The 22271-nt window shown below is 43.6% G+C and overlaps 1 protein-coding gene across 6 annotated transcripts in view; it reads right to left on the minus strand.

Annotated features, from left to right (window-relative positions):
* The window catches only part of TRIM9 (tripartite motif containing 9), a 457236-nt gene that overhangs the window by 110995 nt on the left and 323970 nt on the right, over positions 1-22271 (minus strand). For 3 of the 6 annotated variants that reach the window (XM_086937313.1, XM_086937316.1, XM_086937315.1), the window contains exons 7-9: positions 22003-22141; positions 11979-12089; positions 7388-7561 (exon numbers count right to left, since the gene is read on the minus strand). In XM_086937313.1, coding sequence (XP_086793439.1) covers positions 7388-7561; positions 11979-12089; positions 22003-22141 — 424 coding nt within the window. The remainder of the gene's footprint in view (positions 1-7387; positions 7562-11978; positions 12090-22002; positions 22142-22271) is intronic. The other 3 variants (XM_086937319.1, XM_086937318.1, XM_086937317.1) reach the window with 2 other exon arrangements.

Here is a 22271-nt window from a genome sequence, read left to right on the forward strand (position 1 = left end):
ATGCCCGCCCACCGTAGCAGATCCATGCCGACCTGTTCTTGTGTCACTGAGATATGTGGGTTGTGCGCCAAAGGCAGAGCTGGAGCATACAGTGGTAGTGCCTTAGCCGCCTTGCCCATCAGTCGCCATGCTTCCGTGGTGGTATCTACCGTGTTTATGTCTCTGTCATGCAGCCTGGGGCGTTTATGTAGCAGTATGTTCACCAGCGGTATCGGGTCTGTATCCCCCGCCTCTACCGCCACATGCGTCAAGAAGGGTACTTCGTGATGCCAATAATGCGCGAATTGCGCTTGGGCGCACAAATAATAGAGATAGAGGTCCGGCACCTTGAAACCCCCCTGGGCATATGGAAGTGTCATGGTGTGTAGTTCCAGTCGTGCTTGCTTTCCGGCCCATATCAGACTAAGAACTAAGGAGTTGATATTGCGAAACACTGCCGCCGGCGGCTTTATTGGGATGTTGTTGAATAAATACAAAAATTTGGGCAGTATCACCATCTTCACGATTGCAGTCCGGTCCGCCAGGGATAACGGGAGTTTATTCCATCTTTTTATTTTATCCCCCAGGTCCGCTATCGCTCGCCCATAGTTGGTGCGTATAACAAGTTCTGGGTCCCTGTGGAACCACACACCTAAATATTTCGTGGGTTCCTCCTGCCATTCGAGTGGGTAGTCCAGGGGTATAGGGTGTGTGCTATCCGTCAGGGCTAGAATGAGCGATTTATCCCAATTAATTTGTAATCCGGAGTGGCTCCCAAACCTAATGCACTCCCTCATTAGCGGATTTAGGTTTTGTGCCGGGTTTTTTACATAAAGCACCATGTCATCTGCGTATAACGATATGTGGATGGGGCGTGATGGCATCTGTATGGCTGAATAGTGATGGTGCTGTCTTATTTTACATGCCAATGGCTCCAGGATCAATGCAAAGAGCATCGGCGAAAGCGGGCAGCCCTGCCTCGTCCCTCTGCATATCGGAATGGGTGCTGAGACATGTTTGTTTATTCTGATGCGTGCCAACAGATTGGTATACAGCATTGAAATCCAGCCCAGGAACATCAGGGGGAAACCCATGCGCACCAGGACCGCCTGTATGAAGGCCCATCCTATTGTGTCAAATGCCTTGGCAGCGTCAAGTAGCACTGCCACTGCTTTCGTGTCTGGGGATAGGTAATGGGCCAAAGCAAAGAGTGTGCGGGTGTTATGCATGGTGGCCCTGTCAGGTATGAACCCAGATTGGTCTGGCCTGATTAGTAGCGGCATGAGCGGTTTCAGTCTGTCCGCCAGTAGACTGGCTATTATTTTTGTGTCTACGTTCAAAAGGGACAATGGGCGGTATGAGTCACATTTATCCTCCGCCTTACCCGGCTTTAGGAGCGCAATGAGTAAGGCTTCCCTCATGGAGCCTGGTAGGGTTTGAGATGCGTGTGCCGCCCCATATAGCCTCACCAAGTGAGGTGCAAGCAGATCTGCATATTCTTTGTAAAATTCTGTCACGTACCCGTCCGGCCCCGGTGCTTTGTTGTTCGGCAGTCGCTTGATTGTGTCCGTAACCTCCTCGACCGTGACAGGGCGCGCTAGGTACGCTCTGTGCCCGTCTGACAGCCAGGCTAATTCCACATCCTCCATGTATGCTAGCAAGTCTTCCTGCGTGGGCGTGGGGCGTGCTTGGTAAAGGGCACCATAGTGTGTCATAAATTCTGTCATAATTCCCTTGATGTCGTTCACCGTTTCACCCGTGACCTTACAAATGGCTGTTATATTCTGTGGGGCCCTCCCCGAGCATGTCTTGTCTGCCAGTGCCCTACCCGGTCTACCTCCTTCCCCGTAGCGTCTGGCCGTCGCCCGTTTAGTGACGTATTTGAGTTCGTCCGAGGCAAACTGTTTGTGTTCTGTTAGAAGGGTTTGTATGTCTCCTAGCACCTTAGTGTCTCCAGTGTGCGTGTAGTTGTGTTCCAGCTCCTGTATCGCTGTTTCGCGCGTGCGCAGTTGCCGCCTGATGTCCTTCAGTATACCTGAGGACGTGCTAATGCATACCCCCCTGATTGTGACCTTAAACGCTTCCCACAGGAGACAGGGGTCGTTCGTTGACGGGCCGTTTATTGCGAAGTAATCTATTATTGCCTCATGTATCGTGGTGGCATACAGCGGGTCCTTCAGAGCAGTCGCGTTGAAACGCCAAGTGAAGGGCGGTGGTTCATATTTAGGGACCTCTATCTGTAGCAAAACTGGATTGTGATCTGACAGTGTCCTGGGCGGATGCGAGACGTGTCGAACCCATGTTAGTATCTCTCGGGTACCAAGCCAATAATCTAGTCGCGCCCAGCTGTTGTTTGCAGCATTAATGTGTGTTGCAGCGGTGATCCCGGCGTTACTCTTCCTCCAAATGTCAGTCAGTTGGAGGTCCTCTATCGCGTCCCGCAACATATGTCTGGCATTGCTATGGTGCTCCGTGGTGTGTGCAGCCCGGTCCAACTGATCTTGTAGCGTGACATTGAAATCACCTCCCCATAGTATGTGGTCTATATGTGTATCTGCGAGTGTCTGCCAGATTTTCCTGTAAAACCCCGGGTCACCCACATTAGGGCCATACGTGTTCAGTAACAGGAGTCTCTGTCCCCTGACCTTCCCCTCTACCATCACACTTCTGCCCTCCGAGTCCCTGTTCACATTTGTAATGTCAAAGTGTGTCCCCTTACGTATGAGGATGCTAACCCCTCTGGAGTACGTTGAGTAGTTAGAGCTTGTGACTGATTCAGCCCACCGTGCCCCCAGTGTAGATGTGTGCGTGGCATCTTGGTGTGTCTCCTGTAGATACACTATATCCGCATGCAATCTGTCAAAATAAGCAAACATCTGCCTGATCTTTCTCGGGTTCCCTAGTCCCCTTACATTCCACGTGAGCAGGGTTAATGTGTCAACTCTCGACATTGTCATATGTGTACATCTTGGCGTCTATTTCGAGGTGCGGCAGCCGTGTACGGCTCCAAACAGGCAGTAAACAGTGAAGTGCTTGATGCGTGATCCCCGCCGGGTCGGTGAAGCCGCTACTACATTGTGCATGCTCATGTATGGTCATGGAGTTCGCCATGCTTCTCAGACACAGAGTTAATGAATCAAACATACCCAGTTCCCCCTTTTCCCCCCCACCCACTTTAGCGCCCGAACTTTGCCAAAGCCATCCCTGAACTAACTGAATCTGAACTTGAAAACACATTGTGGGGCGCCCCCGCTCGGGGGTATCGCCAGGTTCACACATCTCCATCCACGTAGTGGACGTGGACGGACGCCCATGTCGACTTATTATGTCGTGTGTGAAGTTTTTCACCCTCCACCCACCAAATACCAACAGAAAGTAGGCGTGCGCCATCGAACAATTCCTCCCATCGAAGATTTGATATACCCCAGGGACACTTGGTAGCTGTGGTTCATTACAGTGCTAGCAATGAGGGCTGGTCCTAGGGCTAGCGTCTGTACCCCCCTTACTACACGCTACTGCCATGGGAGCTACTCGGCCCCCTGTCCATGATGTCTCTCCGTGCAGCCATCGGTGGCCCCATGTTCCCCCATTACTCACTGCGAGGACAGACATCTCAGGTCCGCTGCTTCAGTGTCCAAAAAGAAAAGTCTGTGGCAGTGCACCTCCAGGCCAAGTGTTCCGGGGTGAGTCAATGTGTGCCAACCATACGCCTCTGCGTGGTCCCTGGGTCGTTTTCATGTTCATCAAGGCTTCCTTGCCACCCTACCGTTCATTCCACATCGCTGGTCGGTTCCGCTCTGTTCTGCTCCTTCCGTCGCTTCCCCTGCTGCTTGATGAAATCGTGCGCCGCCTGTACTGATTGCAAGATGACCGGTTTACCCAGGTTCGTGATTTTAAGTTTGGCCGGGTACAGCATGGCATATTCAAGACCAAGGTCACGCAGTTTCTTCTTCACCGGCGCAAATTCCTTCCGTGCTTGCTGCACCGCCATGGTGTGATCAGGGTAGAATTCCAGCGTGTTACCCTGGTGTGTGATTTTTCCCATGTCTCTGGCGAGTCGGAGGACTGTGTCTCTGTCCCTATAGTTGAGTGTACGCGCTATGATCATTCGTGGAGTTGCCCCTGGTTTCGGAACTGGCGCCAGGGAGCGGTGCGCTCTCTCGATCAGGAACACTGAGGATAGTTTGTCGGCGCCAAAGATTTCTGTTAGGAGGGTCTCTATGTACGTTTCCATCCTCCCTGTGTTGGTGGATTCCGGCAGGCCGGAAATTCGGATGTTGTTCCGCCTGGACCTCGCTTCCTGATCCTCCACCTTCGCTCGAAGGGTCTCCACCGTTTTCTCCAGTCCTCCGCATACCTTCGACGTGGTTGCATGTTCGTCTTCTACCCTGGATATCCGTTGTTCTGCTTCCTCCAGGCGCTCGTCGTGCTTCTCTATTTTAGCCGCCATACTGTCCACTCTCTGCACCACGCTGTCCAGTTTCCCATTCATTTCCTGCAGACTCTGCTGGATTGCGCGAAGCACCGCTTCCATGGCAGACCCCTCCGCCATTTCTACGTCACCTTCGGTTTCAGGGGTGGCCGACACTGTTTTGGGCTGCTTCCTTGTTTCAAAGGGGAGCTTGGACTGTTGTTTGTCCGGCTTCCCCATAGTCCGCAGTGGTAGTGGCGAGGTGTGTTCGGCCGCTTTTGGGCTGCCGGCCGTTAGCGTGCTTTTTCCCGCTGGTGCCTGGGCCCCCCACCTCTGGGTGCGTCTGCTCATTTACCCCCGGGTGTGGCAGGAAGGGGACGTTGCAGAGTTTGCTGTACTATATCGGCTGGTGGCAGAGTTTATCGTGGGGAGTATCCAATGGCGCACTCCGGCTCAGAACTTTCTTGTTGTGGATGTGGGAGTTGGTGTCTACAGCTTCAAGGGAAGCCCCACGCACCTCCGCTGAGCGCGCAGTGCAGTGAGCTCGCCGGTCTGGGGGGTCAGCTGGTCTGGTCAGGCGGTGCTTAGCGCTGGGCTGGCTCACCTCGTTAATCGCTATTTCCGCTCCCGCTGGGGCTCCATGCCGCCTGTCCCGGGGGCCGCCGATACCGCCGGTCTCGTGCGTTCCAGCGCCGCCGCCATCTTAGTTTCAGTGGAACGCACACCGGACTTCTCCGTATCTTGCCACATCTATCGGCCTCCGTTGTCTTGCCGCCTCGCTGCCCCTACAGCTGCTTCGACGTGTCTTGGGACCATGCTGCAGCAACCCTCAGCGCTCCGCTGGTCAGTTGGTCGCTTCAAAGCGGCAGCCGTCAGGCGCGGCCATCTTGATAGCGCCCCGGCGGCGTCTCGAGTTTCCGCTGTTTCCTCGCTGTGCAGCTCACTAAACGCCGTCAAAAGCAGAGCATCTCGTCGGCTTTACCTTCCGACACCCGGAGCTGGCCGCAGTTTAGCCGGGTCGGCGGTTTAGAAGGGTGAAAGGGCCGTTATGGTGGCGTCCATCCGGCGGAGCCGACAGTTCAGCCAGCCATCCCGCAGTGCGCCCTCTAGCGCCCCTACCATGGTAATACTTATGTGTTAGTAGCTGAAGATGATTTTCATTGGACATAAGTAGCTCTTAACATAGAAACGGTTGTGGACCCTTGTCAGAGAGACTTAATCTTGGATAAAACAGTACAAACTTCCTGTTTTCAACACCTTACAATAGCCTTCCTTATTCATGAAACATGCCTTTTTGAAAATGCAATGCTAGTACATTTAGTCTGGCCGTACACACGTTTTATTCTGAACCCAGGTCAATGGGTTTGGTTTTAGAAGGAGGTATGAAATTGTGTACTTTGGGGAAGGAGTCGATAGGATGACAATTGTGTATATCAAAGGCAACTCTGACATTACAGATCCTCTTGCAAGACTACCACATCTCACATGGTTTCTCTACAGACTTCTTTCCTGGGATTCAACCATAGCCTAAAACAAATCTCCTCTCTTCAAATGCAAAATAGTACTAACCCTATTTAGGCCTGCTGTCTTTCCAGGTGGTAAAATACATTTGCAAAGATCACAACAGAATGTGAAAAACCATGATTAAAGAAGGAATAAATAACACATTTTCAAACTTTTGTGAAGCATACTCGAATTAGATATAGGTTTATTGTTTTGTTATATAGTTATGACATAACACCAAAAGTTATTCTCACAGTTTCAGAGACTGAAAAATGAGTTTTCTCACATTCCTCAAGGGAAGAGAGAGAAGGATGACACGTAACAGATGCCTAAAATAAGCAGACTCTAGATATGAAAAAGAATGTCTATGCCTACCGAATGGCCTCTGCAGTAAATATATCTTGGGAGCATTAAATAAATTACCAATGAGATCACTGTATCTGCAATCTATAGTGGTGATCTGGTCAATTTTCTTACTCGAAGGACAAACAAGTTTTACGATTAAATAAAGCAAAGCCTTTGGAAAGAAGATGTATCCACTTCTCTAAAATATAATATATTATTGACCCGAATTCGGAAATGCTACATGTTCTCTCTACAAAAAACAACTACGGTGATCAATAAAAGCTATGCCCTTCCACTGAAATTTCTTTTGCAAGGGTAGTGAAAGATCTTAAGCCAATGACCTATCAAATTTGAGTTCTCATAAACCCCTATTTAATAGCTGGCCAGATATCTTTAATAGTTAAAGTAGGGGCTGCTGGCAAATCAATCTTGGGTTCTCAAGATTTATGAAGTGTTTGAGCTACCTTAGCCATAGTGGCCACATCCTAGAATGGCAGCTTTTGTACAAATCCTGCATAAATTGGCCATTTCTCAGCCCAGTAACTTAAGAACTGAAGTCCCCTGTATACACAGTTTACCTAGTCAGGTCAAGTAAGGATAATGACCTTAAGTACAACTGCGGTGAACTGTCACTCCTGTGCCGCTTCCATTGTTTGCTATTGAAAGCACAGTGCTGCATCAAATCAACCCCCCTACAGGTTATTTAATGGGCAGTCCACTGCTGTGGCCTTGACTAACAAATCTGAGAATTTAAATGAAGTCACCAAAGGTAAGTCACTTCAGTCTCCTCAATCTCTTTCATCAGCACATTGAAGGCTAGGTCTGCCTCATCCCTTTGTAGATATCCGAAAGGCAGTCACAAATTCACTCTCACCTGTCTTCTTCTAGTTTTAATACTAGTTGGATGTCAACAAGATACATTTGGCAAAAAAGAGGTCTAATCACCCAAATAAGTGGACACAAGTTGTAATAAGTCTTACCAAGTAACAATATTTTTTGAACATTGGGTAGGCAGTTCTGTATGGTGCATTTCAGTGACCTTTGCTATAAAGATTACATTATTTCGAAAACAATTGGGACAGACTGGCCCCAACAAGCAAACTTCTGCCGCAGTATGTCAAAAAAGTTGAGGGAGGAAGTGACAATTACCTGGTGAGATACAAGAGTTCCTTGGACTGCGCTGAAGGAATTCATGGTCAATGGACATGGAGTCACTTTGCAAGCGAGCTGCGAGGGAAGCTGACAAGCGAGGATAAGGACCTGGTGTGAGCAAAGAAATCTGTGAACACGTGTCTCTCTCTTTCATCTCGAATGGCCCTTCTTCTGGGTGTGTCCATGAATAACCGAGAATCATTTAAAAATACAATGTTAATCTTTAGAGAAAGTGTTAATGGCCAACCAAACACGTCTAGGTGAAAACACTGTTGGCTGTCAATAAACAAACAAAAGAAAATCTCAGAAAAGGTACAGACCAATATAACCACAAATATGCTCCTCATTGGGCCATTTTCAAAGAAATAGGACACCGTGGCCACAGATAACACTGATCCCAAGGCATCAATTCCACAAACATGCTCTTGGTTGAGGCAATTAAATAATCGTTATGGCCAGAGACAATACACACAGTGTAGAGGCTATTGATTCTTTCAGACATTTTAAATTAAATAGACACTCTGGCCAAAGGAAACACACACAGTTTACAGTCTATGAATTCCGGCAATACGTTCCTAACAGAGTTATGTACAATTAAATAAATACCATGGCTGGAAACAATATGTACAGTCTAGACTAACAACTCCACAGATATACTCCTCAATGAAATAGATGGTATGACCACAGACAACACACAGGGTACAATGCTATTTGCTGTACACATGTGCCCTTTTTTTAGCCATTTTCAATGAAACAGACACTATGACCAAAGACAACACACATTGTACAGGCTATCCACAAATAACCTCCTCTTTGAGTCATTTTGAGTGACATAGGAGGTATGGCCACAGATAACGCAGGACAATGCTATCCGTTCTCCAGATGTACCCTACATTGCGTTAGTTTCACTGAAATAGGCACTATGACCAAAGACAACGCACACAGTATACAGCCTATATGTTTCACAAATATGCTCTGTAATGAGCTATTTTGTTGTTTCATTTGGACCTTCAAAGAAAGGCTCACACAGGATGCCCTAAACACTCAACAAAACAATCGGACTGCAGGAACCTGAAGCCACTCACAACCTTTCTTAACATGTATGATGCTAAAGACCAAATCATCTCGAACAAATGCAAAATATGTGTTCAAATGAACCATCTCTTATTTCCTGCTTGTCAACAACTTGTCTTTGTCTTTAGAGAACACAGTGATTTTTTTATGGTTACCCCAACCATAAACTTAAGGAAAATGTAGAAATTATTTGTGAAAAATTGTCTAATCTCAACATATGGATGGGGAAGTAGAAATGGAGAGGTGCTGCTCTGCTCGTTCATATCCGAATTGTGGTGAACTCAGCCTCAATAGTGAGGGCTGATACTCTGGAGGATTCAGATTCTCCATGGATAAAAACTAGTCAATTTACTCATGGGTTCAATTTACGAGGACCGATATAGCCTTCACCTATCCTACATAACAAATATATATGATTATAAGTTAAAACTGGGGTATTTACTATGATTTCATACCCACACAGCCATAACATATAATTGTAAGAAGAAATAGTTGTAAGTAATTGATGTTTATGAAAAATAGGTTTATGGCTTTGGTGTCGTGTGCTCTTTTTAAATGGACAATCACTGGCAATCTACGCTGCCATAATTACTGTCTGTTCACAGTGTCCTTGAACAGTTGTAGGGAGTTAAGATTTGGAGGCAGGAATGGAACATGCTTTCTGCAACCAGGGTGCAGGAGGTATTCCCAATGTGCAACATGGATCAACACCTCAATTTCATAATTTTGTATAGGAAAATTGGATGGATTCAACTTAACTGTTGGAACCACTTCTCATATTTCGTTCGGCCTAGGAAGGAGCTATGTAGACCCAGTCCAGACAAGCTGACTGACCTGAACCAGAGTAAACCTAGTGTCTGAAAAATGTGTGTTGCTGTATGATGCTTTAGATCTCCACAATCAAAAAAACTCTGACTGTGACCAGCTTTTTGAAAGACAAGGGACTCTGAAAATCACCATTCCAGGCTTCAGTAGCCTACGGAGCTGCAAACTCCTGAACTGAGTCCACTATCCCCCACCTATCCATAGATACCAGATCGCTGTCTTAAGTGAAACTGAACATTAACTAAGGGGCCATTTCTTTTTCAACTTTATAACTGATGATTGGAAATCCCACTTCAGTTAAGTTGGCGGGACTTAGGACTGTGTGAGATTTTGGGAATTGTTCAGCTACTTGGGCTCAACCCCACTGAGTTGTCCCTCTTTGCACCATAAGAAACTGAGAAACCGAGAAAGAACATTGACATATGAAAGCGCACTGGGTACTGCCTGGAACCTCTAGTAGTTGTTGCCACAACCCTTGAAGAGATTGCACATGTTTACAGTTTTCATCGCCTTAAACTTACATGGCTCATAGTACCAAATATTATCTGTATTTTAGGGCTTTACGGGTAAGAGTTGGGTTAATTTCTTTGCTGAAGAAGGGCCTCAAGATTTAATTTCTGCTATTGATCTTCATGATTTCTCTTCTAAATTGAGCTTATGTTAATAAAGACCTACACTTTCTTAAAGATATAGTCACGTCAGACACTGCTTTTTATTGTGTTATTGTTTTGTGCTTTACAATCTCGGTGTGAAAGCTGTTTTCGTTGTGGGTTTGAGGGTCCTAGAGGACCTAAATTAGAGCCAGTCATTTGGATTGAGCTTTCAGTGGCTCATCCAACAGACGGTCTCTAGAATCCTGCATTGGATTTGTTTTTAATTAGCTACAAGTGGAACCATTTAGGTTTGATTTGACTAATGAGTTTCCACAGAGCTGAGAGCACCACAGAAGGCTTCTTGGTGCTAAAAAAGATATACTCCACAAAAAGCAAAACAGAGCTAAGGATCATTGGTATACCGAGTCTCCTGTGTCCAATGCCAAAGTTTTGGTATATGTTGTCTTTCATTTAGTCTAAATAAAGGGCTGAATGATGCTGATGGAGATTACTGACAATACAGTCCCTATTAGTTTCTGCTGTTTTATTTAGCGCGTGCTAGGCCTAAGGGAATTGAGTGTGTTCCATGAGCACCAGATCACAATATACAAGGTTAGATATTTTTTTTTTACGTCACAAGATATTAAGTGATTTGCCCAGAATTACAGGACGTTAAGGTTGACACCGGGAAGAACCTTTTTCCCCAGAGTCAAAGTCGGCAGCTCTGGCTCTTAGGCTATTCTCCTGCTCGTAACGAAAATACCTGGTTCAGATTAAAAGACAACTCAACTACAAAAAGTTTGTGAAATCAGGTGCACAGGGCCAAAATTCAGTAAAGGTGTGCATACATTGCATACTTTATGCTGTAAAAATTCACTGCTCGCTTTACAGGCTTCTTCCACAGGGAACCACAGACCCTTGTTCTAGACTCAGTAATTCAAGGCACTGCAACAAACACATTTCCTCAGCTATCAGAACTGGCCCAGAGCATTAACTAGCTGTGCCCTTTCAGTGGGAATGGGGAAATTGTTTCATCCCGATAACACAGTGCATGGAACTTTCAGTAGCTTAACCCGTCACTTCGGTCAGGCAAACAAACCAGCAAGAGCTGACGGTAGAGTCGGTCAGGCAAACAAACCAGCAAGAGCTGACGGTCGAGTCGTCCAGTTAGGAGACCTACTTTTTAAAGAGTTTGGCTCATCAGGCATGTGGGCAGTTTAGTTAACTTGCCACTGCCTGCCCTTGGTCCGCCCAGAAGTTAACCCACCACGTTGGCAATGTTTCACTTATAAATTAAATGAAATAAACCTGCAGCAAACTGTTTTTCCACCAAACCGTGTGCTGTCTGATTTATTTCATTTCTGTTGTGCTAATTAGGTACTAACCAGTGTGTGGGGGAGGGCTACCCATATCAGCGCCATGAGTGCACCGATTCTATGTAGAAGAATTAAATAGCACTGGGAGCACAGAGTATGTGAATCAAGTATTGTTTGGGAAAAGCAGAAAATACATTTAAAAGAGAAGCCCAGGACACATAACACCCCAAAGTGGCATCCAAATAAAATAGACAGTGACAACCAACTTCGGGGCATGCAATGTGAATTCAGTGAGATAAAGGACATTTAAAACTGAGGGGAAGTGTAGAACCATGAGAATATGATTACATCTTTAGGAGGCTAGGGCTTCACAATACACATACACCTACTGTGAATAAACTAAACATGTTAAACATATTTCCAGAACAACAATTGTGAGCCGTCCCAAGAAGGTACCTTACCAAAGGTCTCTGACTCCTTCAAGTAAAGGTCGTGGGCAAGTTGTACGCTGCTGCATTAAACCCTTGTGATATCCTTGTAAAATGTACCCCTGTCTGAGGCAGAGAATACATTACCCTACGTTCTGATTTTGAAAATGACCTATCCATATAGCAGTGGTGTGTGGATGGTAGACAGTATATTTATTATTATTTACTCAAGATGGATGCCAAAGCATTACACGTATGTTGACAACAGTGATAAGACTGACATAGATTGGGTAAATGGGCAGCAAAATGCACTTTAAACAAAAAAAAGTTACGTTGGAGGTAGATGTCATACCTGCTGAGATACAAGAGTTCCTGGGGCTGCGGGGTACAAATTCATGGTCAGCGGACAAGCTCTCGGATTGCAAGCGAGCTGCGAGGGAAGCTGAGAAGCGAGAATATGTACCTAGTGTGAGCAAAGAAATCTGTGAACACGTGTGCATCTGAGAGGTCCCAGATGCCCTTGTGTTGCTTATGGCCAAATGCTTAATTTGCAAAGGACCATGTTGATCAAGAAAACATTGAAACTACAAACTAATATAATAAGTTAAACCTCAAGTTGCGTTTAAAATAAAAGTATAAAGTTAATTAAAAAAAAGTATTGCAAAAGAAATATCAAGTAGATTTAATCAGACACGGAAACCACAATACCTTTAGAAAATGAAGAATTCCACATATCTTAATTGTATGATACTCATTTAAATACCCCATGAATGCACCGGACATCGACCTATTTGATTTAGCTCTGGAATTCGATTGTCATGATTCCCTTAGACATGGACTGTAGACAATGACAAGCAGCTATTAAAGACAGTAATTGCAACCACTCTAACGTGTTCACAGGCTGAATGAAGCAAAACCGACATTGCAAACTCTCCGCTTACTACGGAGGAACTGTGCACATATTGCAACAGATGCCATACAAAATACACCACAAAGCAACAGAAGTACATCAACTCTAGCTAGAGTCCACAGGAGCATAAAGCAACAAACCCGGAAGTAAACTCCCAGCTTAACGACAGATGAACACTTTGCAACAGACAGCATCCAGTATGCACCATACCACAACAGAGGTGCAGCTTCCAAGTCCTTTACTTTACTATGTCTCACAACTGAGATCTAATGCAGTGCGAAACCGGGAGCGGGTGGTGGAAATGTCTGACATAAAAGAATAAGTAGTTAAGTGCATCAAATAAAGTGACACAAAATACATCAGAAAGTCCAGCCCACACAGGAAGTAATACTGACACGACCGTTGTCCCGGAAGTATAGCAAGTGTGTTATGTTTGGAAGCAAAAGAACATATAACAGGCACTGACTCTTTTAAGCCCCAAGTAAACACCATATGCGAGAAGGGACCCACCGAACAGTAAAATCCAGTATAGTTTTCGGTACTGCTCATAATCAAAATAAAATGCACATTGTAAATGCATATGATCTGACCCTCAAGTTTACAGATATGCCGAATAGTAAAATCCTAAACTGGTTTTCTGAACTATCCAGGATAGATATGCACTAGGTACATTTACAAACAATGCTTTTTAGTGGATGTTATTCGTATATGTTTTATCTTATTTTGTCATTCTGAAATAAAGGCTGCTTTTACCCTATTGTGTGAGAAGGAAAGAAATGTTACGGTCAACATTTTATTTATAGTCTTGAGGGAGTTATTGCTAAGATCATGAACATTTGCGGTGTGATTTATTCATTTGATGTAAAGATACAAACACTAGATACCTACTGTTATATGGCTGCAGTTTGTTAATTTGTTTCAATACTACATGCCTGGCTGCTGCTCAAGCAATAAACTGACAGCCGGCTTCTGGTTTTGGAGAAAGTTGTCTTCAGCTGATGATTGTCAAATAAAAAAGACTACACACTAAAAGCCTGATTCTGAAAGAAATGAGTAAATCTGTCTCTGTAGTTTTATGAAGTTGTAGGGCTGAATATTTACTATTTGTTATGTTTACAAACGTTTCAAGTTGTACTTGGCAACCTTGGCCAATTGGCAACCAGGACAATGATGAGGCGACGTGAACGCCAAGTAGTTTCTAATGTACAATAGTAAAATGGAGAAACATATTCATGTTGCCATTTTTAGGTCTCGCTGAGCTAGCGCATGCGCTGCTCGGAGAGACATTTATTAGGTGAGCTTTGAAAGTGCTACTGGCTGGCCTAGCGCTTGCGTTCACGTGAGTGTACACACGAGCAGCCGCCATCTGTCTCCTCCGTCACGGGTCATTAAGTTGTTTTTTTTTTTATTTCCCGTGCTTTTCCCTCTACCGCTGACCGATCAGTTTCACTTTCGAGGCCCAACTATATCGCCGAAAATGTCCACATGGGGGCGCTGTTGGGCCTTTTATGGCTGCCTTCATAATCATCTACTGCATCATGATCTCTGTCTTAGATGGGTTGACATCATCATCCTAGTGTCTGTGGTGCAGAGGCAGTCCCCCAGTTTAGATATGCAGAAACCTTCTGTTGCACCCAAATTAAGGATAATCTATTACCTGCTAAAATATTGAAAATATTGAAAAACTTATTCAACCATGTACTCTGGAAAATGGCGGAAGCCAGTTTCTACCTGTTTATTTATTCAGTTGTGGCACTTCATTTAAAAGCATCCTTCAAAAGTACTGCAATGCGCATCAGGAAGGCTTGCTGCCTGTACCCGATATGTTCAGTCTCCTTTCCTTTATTAATCATGCTGTTAAGGCTTGGCTTCTGATGCTGTCTCAAGTAGCCGAGCCCTGTTCCTCTGAGCGTGGGATAGCAGTATTCAACAGCGGGGGCGCAACCTTTGTGAACATTCCGCGCCAAATGGATGCTCTCGAGCCCCGACCGCCTATGGCTCTGTTTTAGATGTATTATGGAAGCACTATTGTGTAAAAGGGCCACCTGCCCCCCTGTCAATACCACCCAGCGGATAAAACGGGACGGCGTCCTTCTCCTTTGCGAGTGATGGCGCAGTTTACAAAAAAAACATTTTTACATCATATGCCTAAACATTAGATCAATGCAAGAGTCTGCAAGCCAGCTGAGTTTCTTTTAAAATTTATTTATTTCAAAAACTCTGGAAAATGTCTAGTTGATGCTTTTAAAATAACTTTATGCAAAGAACATCAATGCAGGGCTGTCTTTCTCCCTGAACCACGAGTTATAATTTTTGTACATACTGGTCTGTGATTTATTGTAGATTTTAATTGGATTTCTTTTCAGGCTGTTTCCCACATTACATGTGAAGTTTTAATATTGCACCGTCATGTATCTTCACGTTAAGCTATGTTACGATACACACTACCGCCCTATTCCACGTTTTGTTAGGTTACCTTTGCTATATATAGGTGAGTTTGTTTTACTTGGCCAAAAGGACTGAGGGCTTATAGAGGGAAAAACTGGAGATTCAAGATTATTTAGAAAACTTGCAGGTTAGTAGTGTCCAGATAGTGGTCTTCAAACTTTGTAATCCCGTGCCCCTCCAGTGTAAACAAAAAATGTTTTTACAAATACTCCTTTAAATTGTTAATGTTTAAATGTCTAATCTTATTTAAACATTGCAGTTAACTTTTGTTAAACTTTTAAATATGCAATCAAATACATGCTTGCCAAACATACGACTATTTTGGTCAGCCAGGCCTAATGTGCAAAAGTTTCCATAGCGTTATTATCAGAAATGGGGTGGGGTTTTTGAAGAATATTTGGAGTCCCTCCCCTAGGATAACAAGCATTGGCATAGCCAATAGGTATCGCCTTTGGGACCTTATAAGTGTTTAGCCATGCAACATTTGATGTTGTTGTACCAAGGATATTGTGCTGGATAACTAAACACTTATAAGGTCCCAAAGGCGAGACCTATTGGCTATGACAATGCTTGTTATTTTTTTATTTTCGTTTTCCACTGGAGAAATGCTTCCCCATGGAAAATCTCCTTTTTGGGGTATTTCCTTTCCCTTTCTACCATGGAAAGGCATTTATTCCTACCCCTGTCATGAATACATTCTCAAACGTTTTCATGGCTAGACAATGCCTTTCTTTGTTGGTGTTCCCTACTTCAGAGAGCATGTCCTTTCTGTCACCTCCCCTGGTTATAGATTTACTCACCAAAAATCTTAAGAGTTAACCCATTTAGGGTAGTGAGGCCAACTTCTTTGAACTAGATAATGGGCTTTGCACTTCTAAATAGGGCTATGTACACATGTATGTCTGATATGCGAGTAAATATTTTGGATACTTGATCTCTTCGTTGCTACGGACAAGCATCAAGCCTAAAATAAAAGCAATGTATTGCATGTCTTGCTCGCTTCAGTCAAGCACTGACAAGTCTAACAATATCTAATACGAAAACTGTAACTTTTCATTTGCTCACACAGACTTGTTCATTTATGATTGGCTGGTCTGTGACATGGCGGAACAGTATATGCCATATTTGAAATTGTGAAGTAACAATAGATACCAATGTATCCAATTGAACAGCTTTCTTGGGCTTGCTTTTCAATTTCAAACCAACTTTGCAATTCTCATTTTGTAACCAGGTGCATGATTTTTCTGGTGCCGTACTTTATGGATAGTGCTGAGTGGTTTTCAGTTTTTTTCCCCTAGCAGTGCTTGTCAGGATACATGCAGTTTCCCTTTGTAGAACTTTCCAACCCCTACAAATGCACTGCTTGTACGAGCTCTAGGTATCAGTTTGTTAATGATCTTCTCCCAGAGAGGGAATACGATCAGAACAGCGTTTGAATCAGAAAGTATCCCCTGCCCCAAGAGCCTCCTTGTGTGTGTGCCAATATTGTTGCCTGCACTAGAAGATTTTTAGCTCGATCCTCACGAGATGGTTAGGACAGCTTGTCGTTTCTCTGAGTTTCCTACTTGCCCCTGCCAAGCCCATCCTATAGAAGCAGTGGTTCTGCCATCTCCGAGGCTCTTGCAGTTTTATCCAACTCTTCTCTGGCATCTGTCATTGTTCCACAAGCTTAGAAAATAGGTACTGCTTCTCCTCTTCAGAAGAACCCCCCCTCGACCCACAGGATGCGAACATTCCTTTAAAAAGCATAATGGCTAAACTTCAGATCTGCCATAAGGAAAATGGTCTATTGGACCTTTGCCAGACACACTTCAGATCAGGAGGAACTACTGTATTAGTGGATCTTTCAGCTTTGATGGTCTTATCAGCGAAGTGGAAGCCCTGATTTTATTGATCTGTCAGCAGCTTCCTAAACAGTCGACCATCTCCTTAGTAAATGGCATGATACATTGGCATTAGTGGCTTGGATCTCCTGCCTTCAAGCTCATTGTACTCAGGTAGCTGCATTAACCCACTCTGCTTCCCATCTGCAGGAGTTGCAAAGGGATGTACCAGAGGCGACTCTTCTATTGTTTAATATTTCTTTGCCAGCCCTAGTTGTCTTCTGCTCCCTCTAGGGGGCAGATTTACAAGGAAGTGGTGCATCTGCATAGATGTGTCAGTTTCCTTGCGTCACCTTCAAATGTCCTTGTCCCACCATGGATGCGCTGTATTTACAATACAGTTCACCATGGCGCAAGAATTTGCAAATGCGTCAGAGATTCTGACGCATCTATTGGAGGAAAAGTGACGCATTGGTGGAGTTTGTCACAATAGTGACGCAACTCCAGCAATGCGCCAGAAAAATAGGTAGGTCCCATGTAAAATGACGCAGTGAAGGTGTAGAGTGACGCAGTGAAATCTTGTTCATTTCACTGCGTCAGTTCTACGTGGCTTTTTGCATGGGAACACCCACCCTGCATACATTATACCTGGTGCAGGTATAATGTGACGCAGGGCTTTACACAATGTGACGCATCTCCCTAGATGCGTCACATGGTAAATGGGTGCAACTTTCATGTCGCCGCTGCGTCAAAAAAGTGATGCAACGGCGGCACAAAAGTGACTGAAGGGGTTTGTAAATCTGCCCCTGGAGTGTAGTTTTACAGATACACAAACAATAGCCAGCTGATGTTTGGTCTTTCCAGGGAGGGAAGGGATTGACTATGCTCTTCACCAGCAAAGCGACTTATTCTACAACCTCATTGGAAGTAGTCGATGTGAATGTCAGTCAACTTTCCCAAGTCATATCCACTCAGTACCGAAGTTAGGTTGACCGACCAGCTCTCCCTGCTATGATCTTCAGTTAATTGGCCCTACACTATCTATCCTTATGCCATGACAGTCAAATTAGTGCACAATCTGGCTGTTCACTTGGACCACTGACTTTCCAATCGTTCTCAGGTGGCAGCATTTACAAATTCCGGCTTCTTTCATTCTAGGACGCTTTGCTGAATTCTGCTTCATTCTGACGTTTGTTAAAGGCACTGTCAACTGGACTGTGGTAATGTATTCATCAATTTGAATTGGAATAGTGTCTGTCTGGAGGCACCATGTTTAGCCATTTTCAGCGGCTGTAAAATGCAGCAGACAAAAGAAGTGGCACCATTTTTCTTCCGGCCTGAACTGCCCCCCACTGGCTGTCTGTCCAGAGGCAAGTGCAGTTTAAAGCTCTCACTATTGTGTATGAGCAACCTATCCTTCCAGTCCTAGCTGTGTTGCCTGCACTTTAGCTTGGCATAGAGAAATGTCTGCTTATTCAGGTCTGCCAGTTGACCACATCTGTTTATGCCCCCGACTGCAGCGTGTAAGTAGATAATATTCTTTTCCTGGTGGCTGAAAGGCTCTGTAACACTTTCACCCTCTGCCTTCACCCAAAAATCCCTTCAACTCTTGAAGTCTTTAAAAATGTGACTATTTGCAATGTAATCTTTTTATGTCTTTTGATTTGTATGTTGTCTCTCAGTGCCATGAAGATAAGACATAAGTGCTTATTATATACAAAAAAACTAAAATAGTTTGGCAATATGGGCTTGAAAGGTGTCTTGTGCTAAGCGTTCTTTCTAAAACATGCAGTAGTAGAACCTTGATGTTACATAAACACTTCCTTACAAAATCTTCAGTCTGAATCTAATCTCTCTATCAAGCCACAGCCCCTACAAATATACATAGATAAATAACTGCTAGGTTTGGAGTGAAAACAATAAATTAACTTACATATTTTAGAATTAGGGTTGTCTGTATTTAGGAACTTAATAAAGGCGAACATTTCTGTTGGGAGCTATGTATTTAAAGTCCATATTTTGTCAAGCTAGATTTTGGAGGCAATGTGTTTTAAGTCTCTATTTTCACCCAATATCATTACCCTTTAACCCCTGTTACTTTGCATGATGGAACGACTACGTTTGGTTTCTAACTCCTAATGCTGTTCTTTTTTTTATAATTTCTGTTTTCATATACAATAATTTGGTCCGACCTACCATTTTGTTACCGCCCCTATCCTACCACTAAATATTGATTGAGGTTCTCTAGGGAAATTAATTAAACTATTAGGAAATAGAGAGTGTGTCATAAAACAGACTTTAAATAAGAGCTCAGGGAGCATGGGTGCCATTAGTCAACTCAACAGTAATGGCACCAGAGCCTCACACCCGCTGGCCAAAACTAATCAAGCTTAGGGTCTGATTTAGATAGAATTTGGCGGATGGGAAACTGCATTACAAATCTGACGGATATCCCGTCCGATTGATTACAAAGGCATTGTACCCCATGGCACATGTAATTAAGCAGCTGGGATATCCATCACGTTTGTGACTGAGTAAGCCTTCCGTCGAATTCTAAATCACGTCCTTAATATAAGAATGAAAACGTACCAATGTATCTCAAGTTATCTATGAATTATGACAATAGAACAAAAGAACAGATTTATCAGTCAAGAATTTGTCTAGGTAGACAGGTTGACATGTGCAATGCACGTCAACTGCAATAATACAAAGGAAAACTGTGAATGTGAGGTACCTGTACACTAGTACCCTAGCAAGGTCACATCCTCTCTTTGGTACTGAAATATTAATTTTCAGTCCATTTGTTTTTCGATATGCTGTTGCCTCTTTTCACCTTGTCTCAGATGACCTCTGTGGTTGAGGTGGCTAGATTTACAAGCCACACCAGAGGGATTTAGCTGGCAGGCATGACAAACATCCATCACGACTGTGGAAGATGACTTCCCCAGGGATACATCTGGCTATACAAGATGGCCGACTATCTAGGCTGGAAGCTGATGAAGTGTGGCACTTTAATCCTTGCTCGGGTATAGTGGCTCTGTGATGACAGAATCATGTACGTCTCAAAGTAATTTGAGACGCATTAACGCATCCTTGATACTGCGACAAATCCTTAGAGACAAGAAAGCCCATGACATATTTACGCGCACAGCAATACAAGTATAATCAACAATGCCTTGACAACAGGGAACGAGACAGATCAGAAGCAACATATAAAAGCAGCAAATGTGTGAATGCACATACTAATGAGATGAAATCTCACAAGGAAATCTGTGCCGATGCTTGGCTGCATGGGCACACACGCAATTCCTTACATTTCATCACATTGTGAATTGTTCCACATCAGCATTAAACAGCATTGAAGTCAACTCAAATGTTGTTAAATGGAATAATTCTAGAGTTGACACATTTCTCAAATTTTCGTGAAAATCAGGCAACAATGCATTGCAATACAGAATATTTCATTGTGCGTGGAAGTCAACATAGACATGTTTGTTAAGGGCTAGGCTGCACTGTGTTTCACATTGGGTCCATCACATTCCATAGCGCATAGGATGGGCACAGGCCTCTATAGTAAGATGATTTGGTTTGACCTGAATACTGGAGACTGGGGTTCTAATCCCAGCTTTGGCATTTGATCCAGAGCAAAGCATTTAACATATAAGTTCCTCCAGTTATACATTTGCTACTAATTACCTATACAGATGCAAATAAGTCACTTGATATACTGGAATGCATGATCTCAAATTGCCTCTTAATTACTCAACCTCATTAATATATAGCGCTTTGTAACTATCTACACATATATACACATAGATTCTTGATAGCACCGGAAGCTATGATAACCACTATATGATAGGTAAAATGAAATGACCTCAGAGATTAAAGTCACAGCAACACTATGACGTTTGAGCCTACATTTCTAGATTTACAAATCTTGTTTTTTTTTGTTTTATCAAGGCTATGTTTTGTAGTTTTTTCTTACTAAACACTTATTAAGAAAACAATGGTGCAGTTCGCTGAAAAAGTGATATACAACTGCTAGAAATGAATCATCCATCCTATCTAGGCTTGGAAGAAGCAGATCAGTTGAGCACCAAAGTCAAGACAAATTGACATCATGTAATAGAAGTGTGATGTACTGAACGATTGTTTTAATCTGATCTTTAATGCCCAACACAACATTATGGCATTGCATTTTTTTAAACTTCCTCCATTTTTCAGATTTTGCCACAACAAATATAAATAGTACAGCTGGGTCCTTCGCAGTCACCCAGCAAAGATTATACTCGGAAAGACTTTTGAAAAACACAGTGACATTTAAGCCAGTGTTTTAATTAAAAAAACACCTCAGTGTGTGTTGCGGCCTCTCTTGCTTTTACTAAAAATGTATAGATCTCCAAAGAAGTAATATGTATTTTACACACTTAATTCTTCGTGTTGTTTTTTTTTTTACAGGGCATTTCATCCAATATATTTTGAAAGGTTTGACCTGTCGAATCCATCAGGGGAAAAACTGCACCGGTGTGATAATTAACACATAACTCATAATTCCAGTCACTGTGCTAACAAGCGTTTGCACAGGCATCGGAAATCAACAATCAACTTGTAATTATTGCCAGCGTTTTAGCTATGCATAATGATAATATTGTGCTTGGCTTTACCACCACTAGAAAAACTATGAAATATCCTACCTAAAAGCTCCTAAAAATGAGACATATCACTTGTTTGAATTGTGTAGTTATGTGTTGCACAACCATTATCCCGCAATACATCATGCATTTGGGCCATTTAATTGGTCATAAAGGAAATGGAAGGGCGAAAATACAAATTAAAAACATGAATGAATGATGCAACATATGGACATTTTTGTTGTGCGCCCTTCTAGGTGTTACTGTTGCTTTAAATTTTTTGTTGCGCTTCCTGGAGAAGATGTAGGTCTTTGGAGGAGTGTTATCCCCAGAATTAGTAGATGCGGCCATGTGTTTGTGGGCTTAGTATACTGTACTGGGAAGTAATCTGTCTTCTTTGTAGTTGATACATTTCCACTTGTGCTACTGCTAATCAATGTTTTTTGTACAGCCTTAGTGGCTTCGATCACCAGGGTAAGGTACAACGTCACAATATTGTTTTTAACATAGAAGAGTAAGTGAAACATTAGTCTGTATTAGATCAAATGTTCTGAAACTTCTTACCCTCAGAGGTCTGAAGAACAAGAATCTTGCTGTACTGGCTGACTCCTGATTTGTTGAAACCCTTGACCCGCGCGCTGTACGTGCTGTTGAAGTGAAGGCCGTCCACGGTGCACATGGTCTCCTTTCCAACAAACACCTCCTGGAGGAACAAATGGCAGATTTCAGTCAGGCACTGCGTTATTTATAAAAACTGAATGCTTTCCACTGCCAATGTGACAACTGCTGTTGGGCTCTGTAAGAAGGAGTGGCTGGCTATAGGGCCGTCAACA

The sequence above is a fragment of the Lissotriton vulgaris genome, chromosome 9 (assembly GCF_964263255.1).
Source record: "Lissotriton vulgaris chromosome 9, aLisVul1.2, whole genome shotgun sequence".
In the NCBI taxonomy this organism is placed as follows: domain Eukaryota; kingdom Metazoa; phylum Chordata; class Amphibia; order Caudata; family Salamandridae; genus Lissotriton; species Lissotriton vulgaris.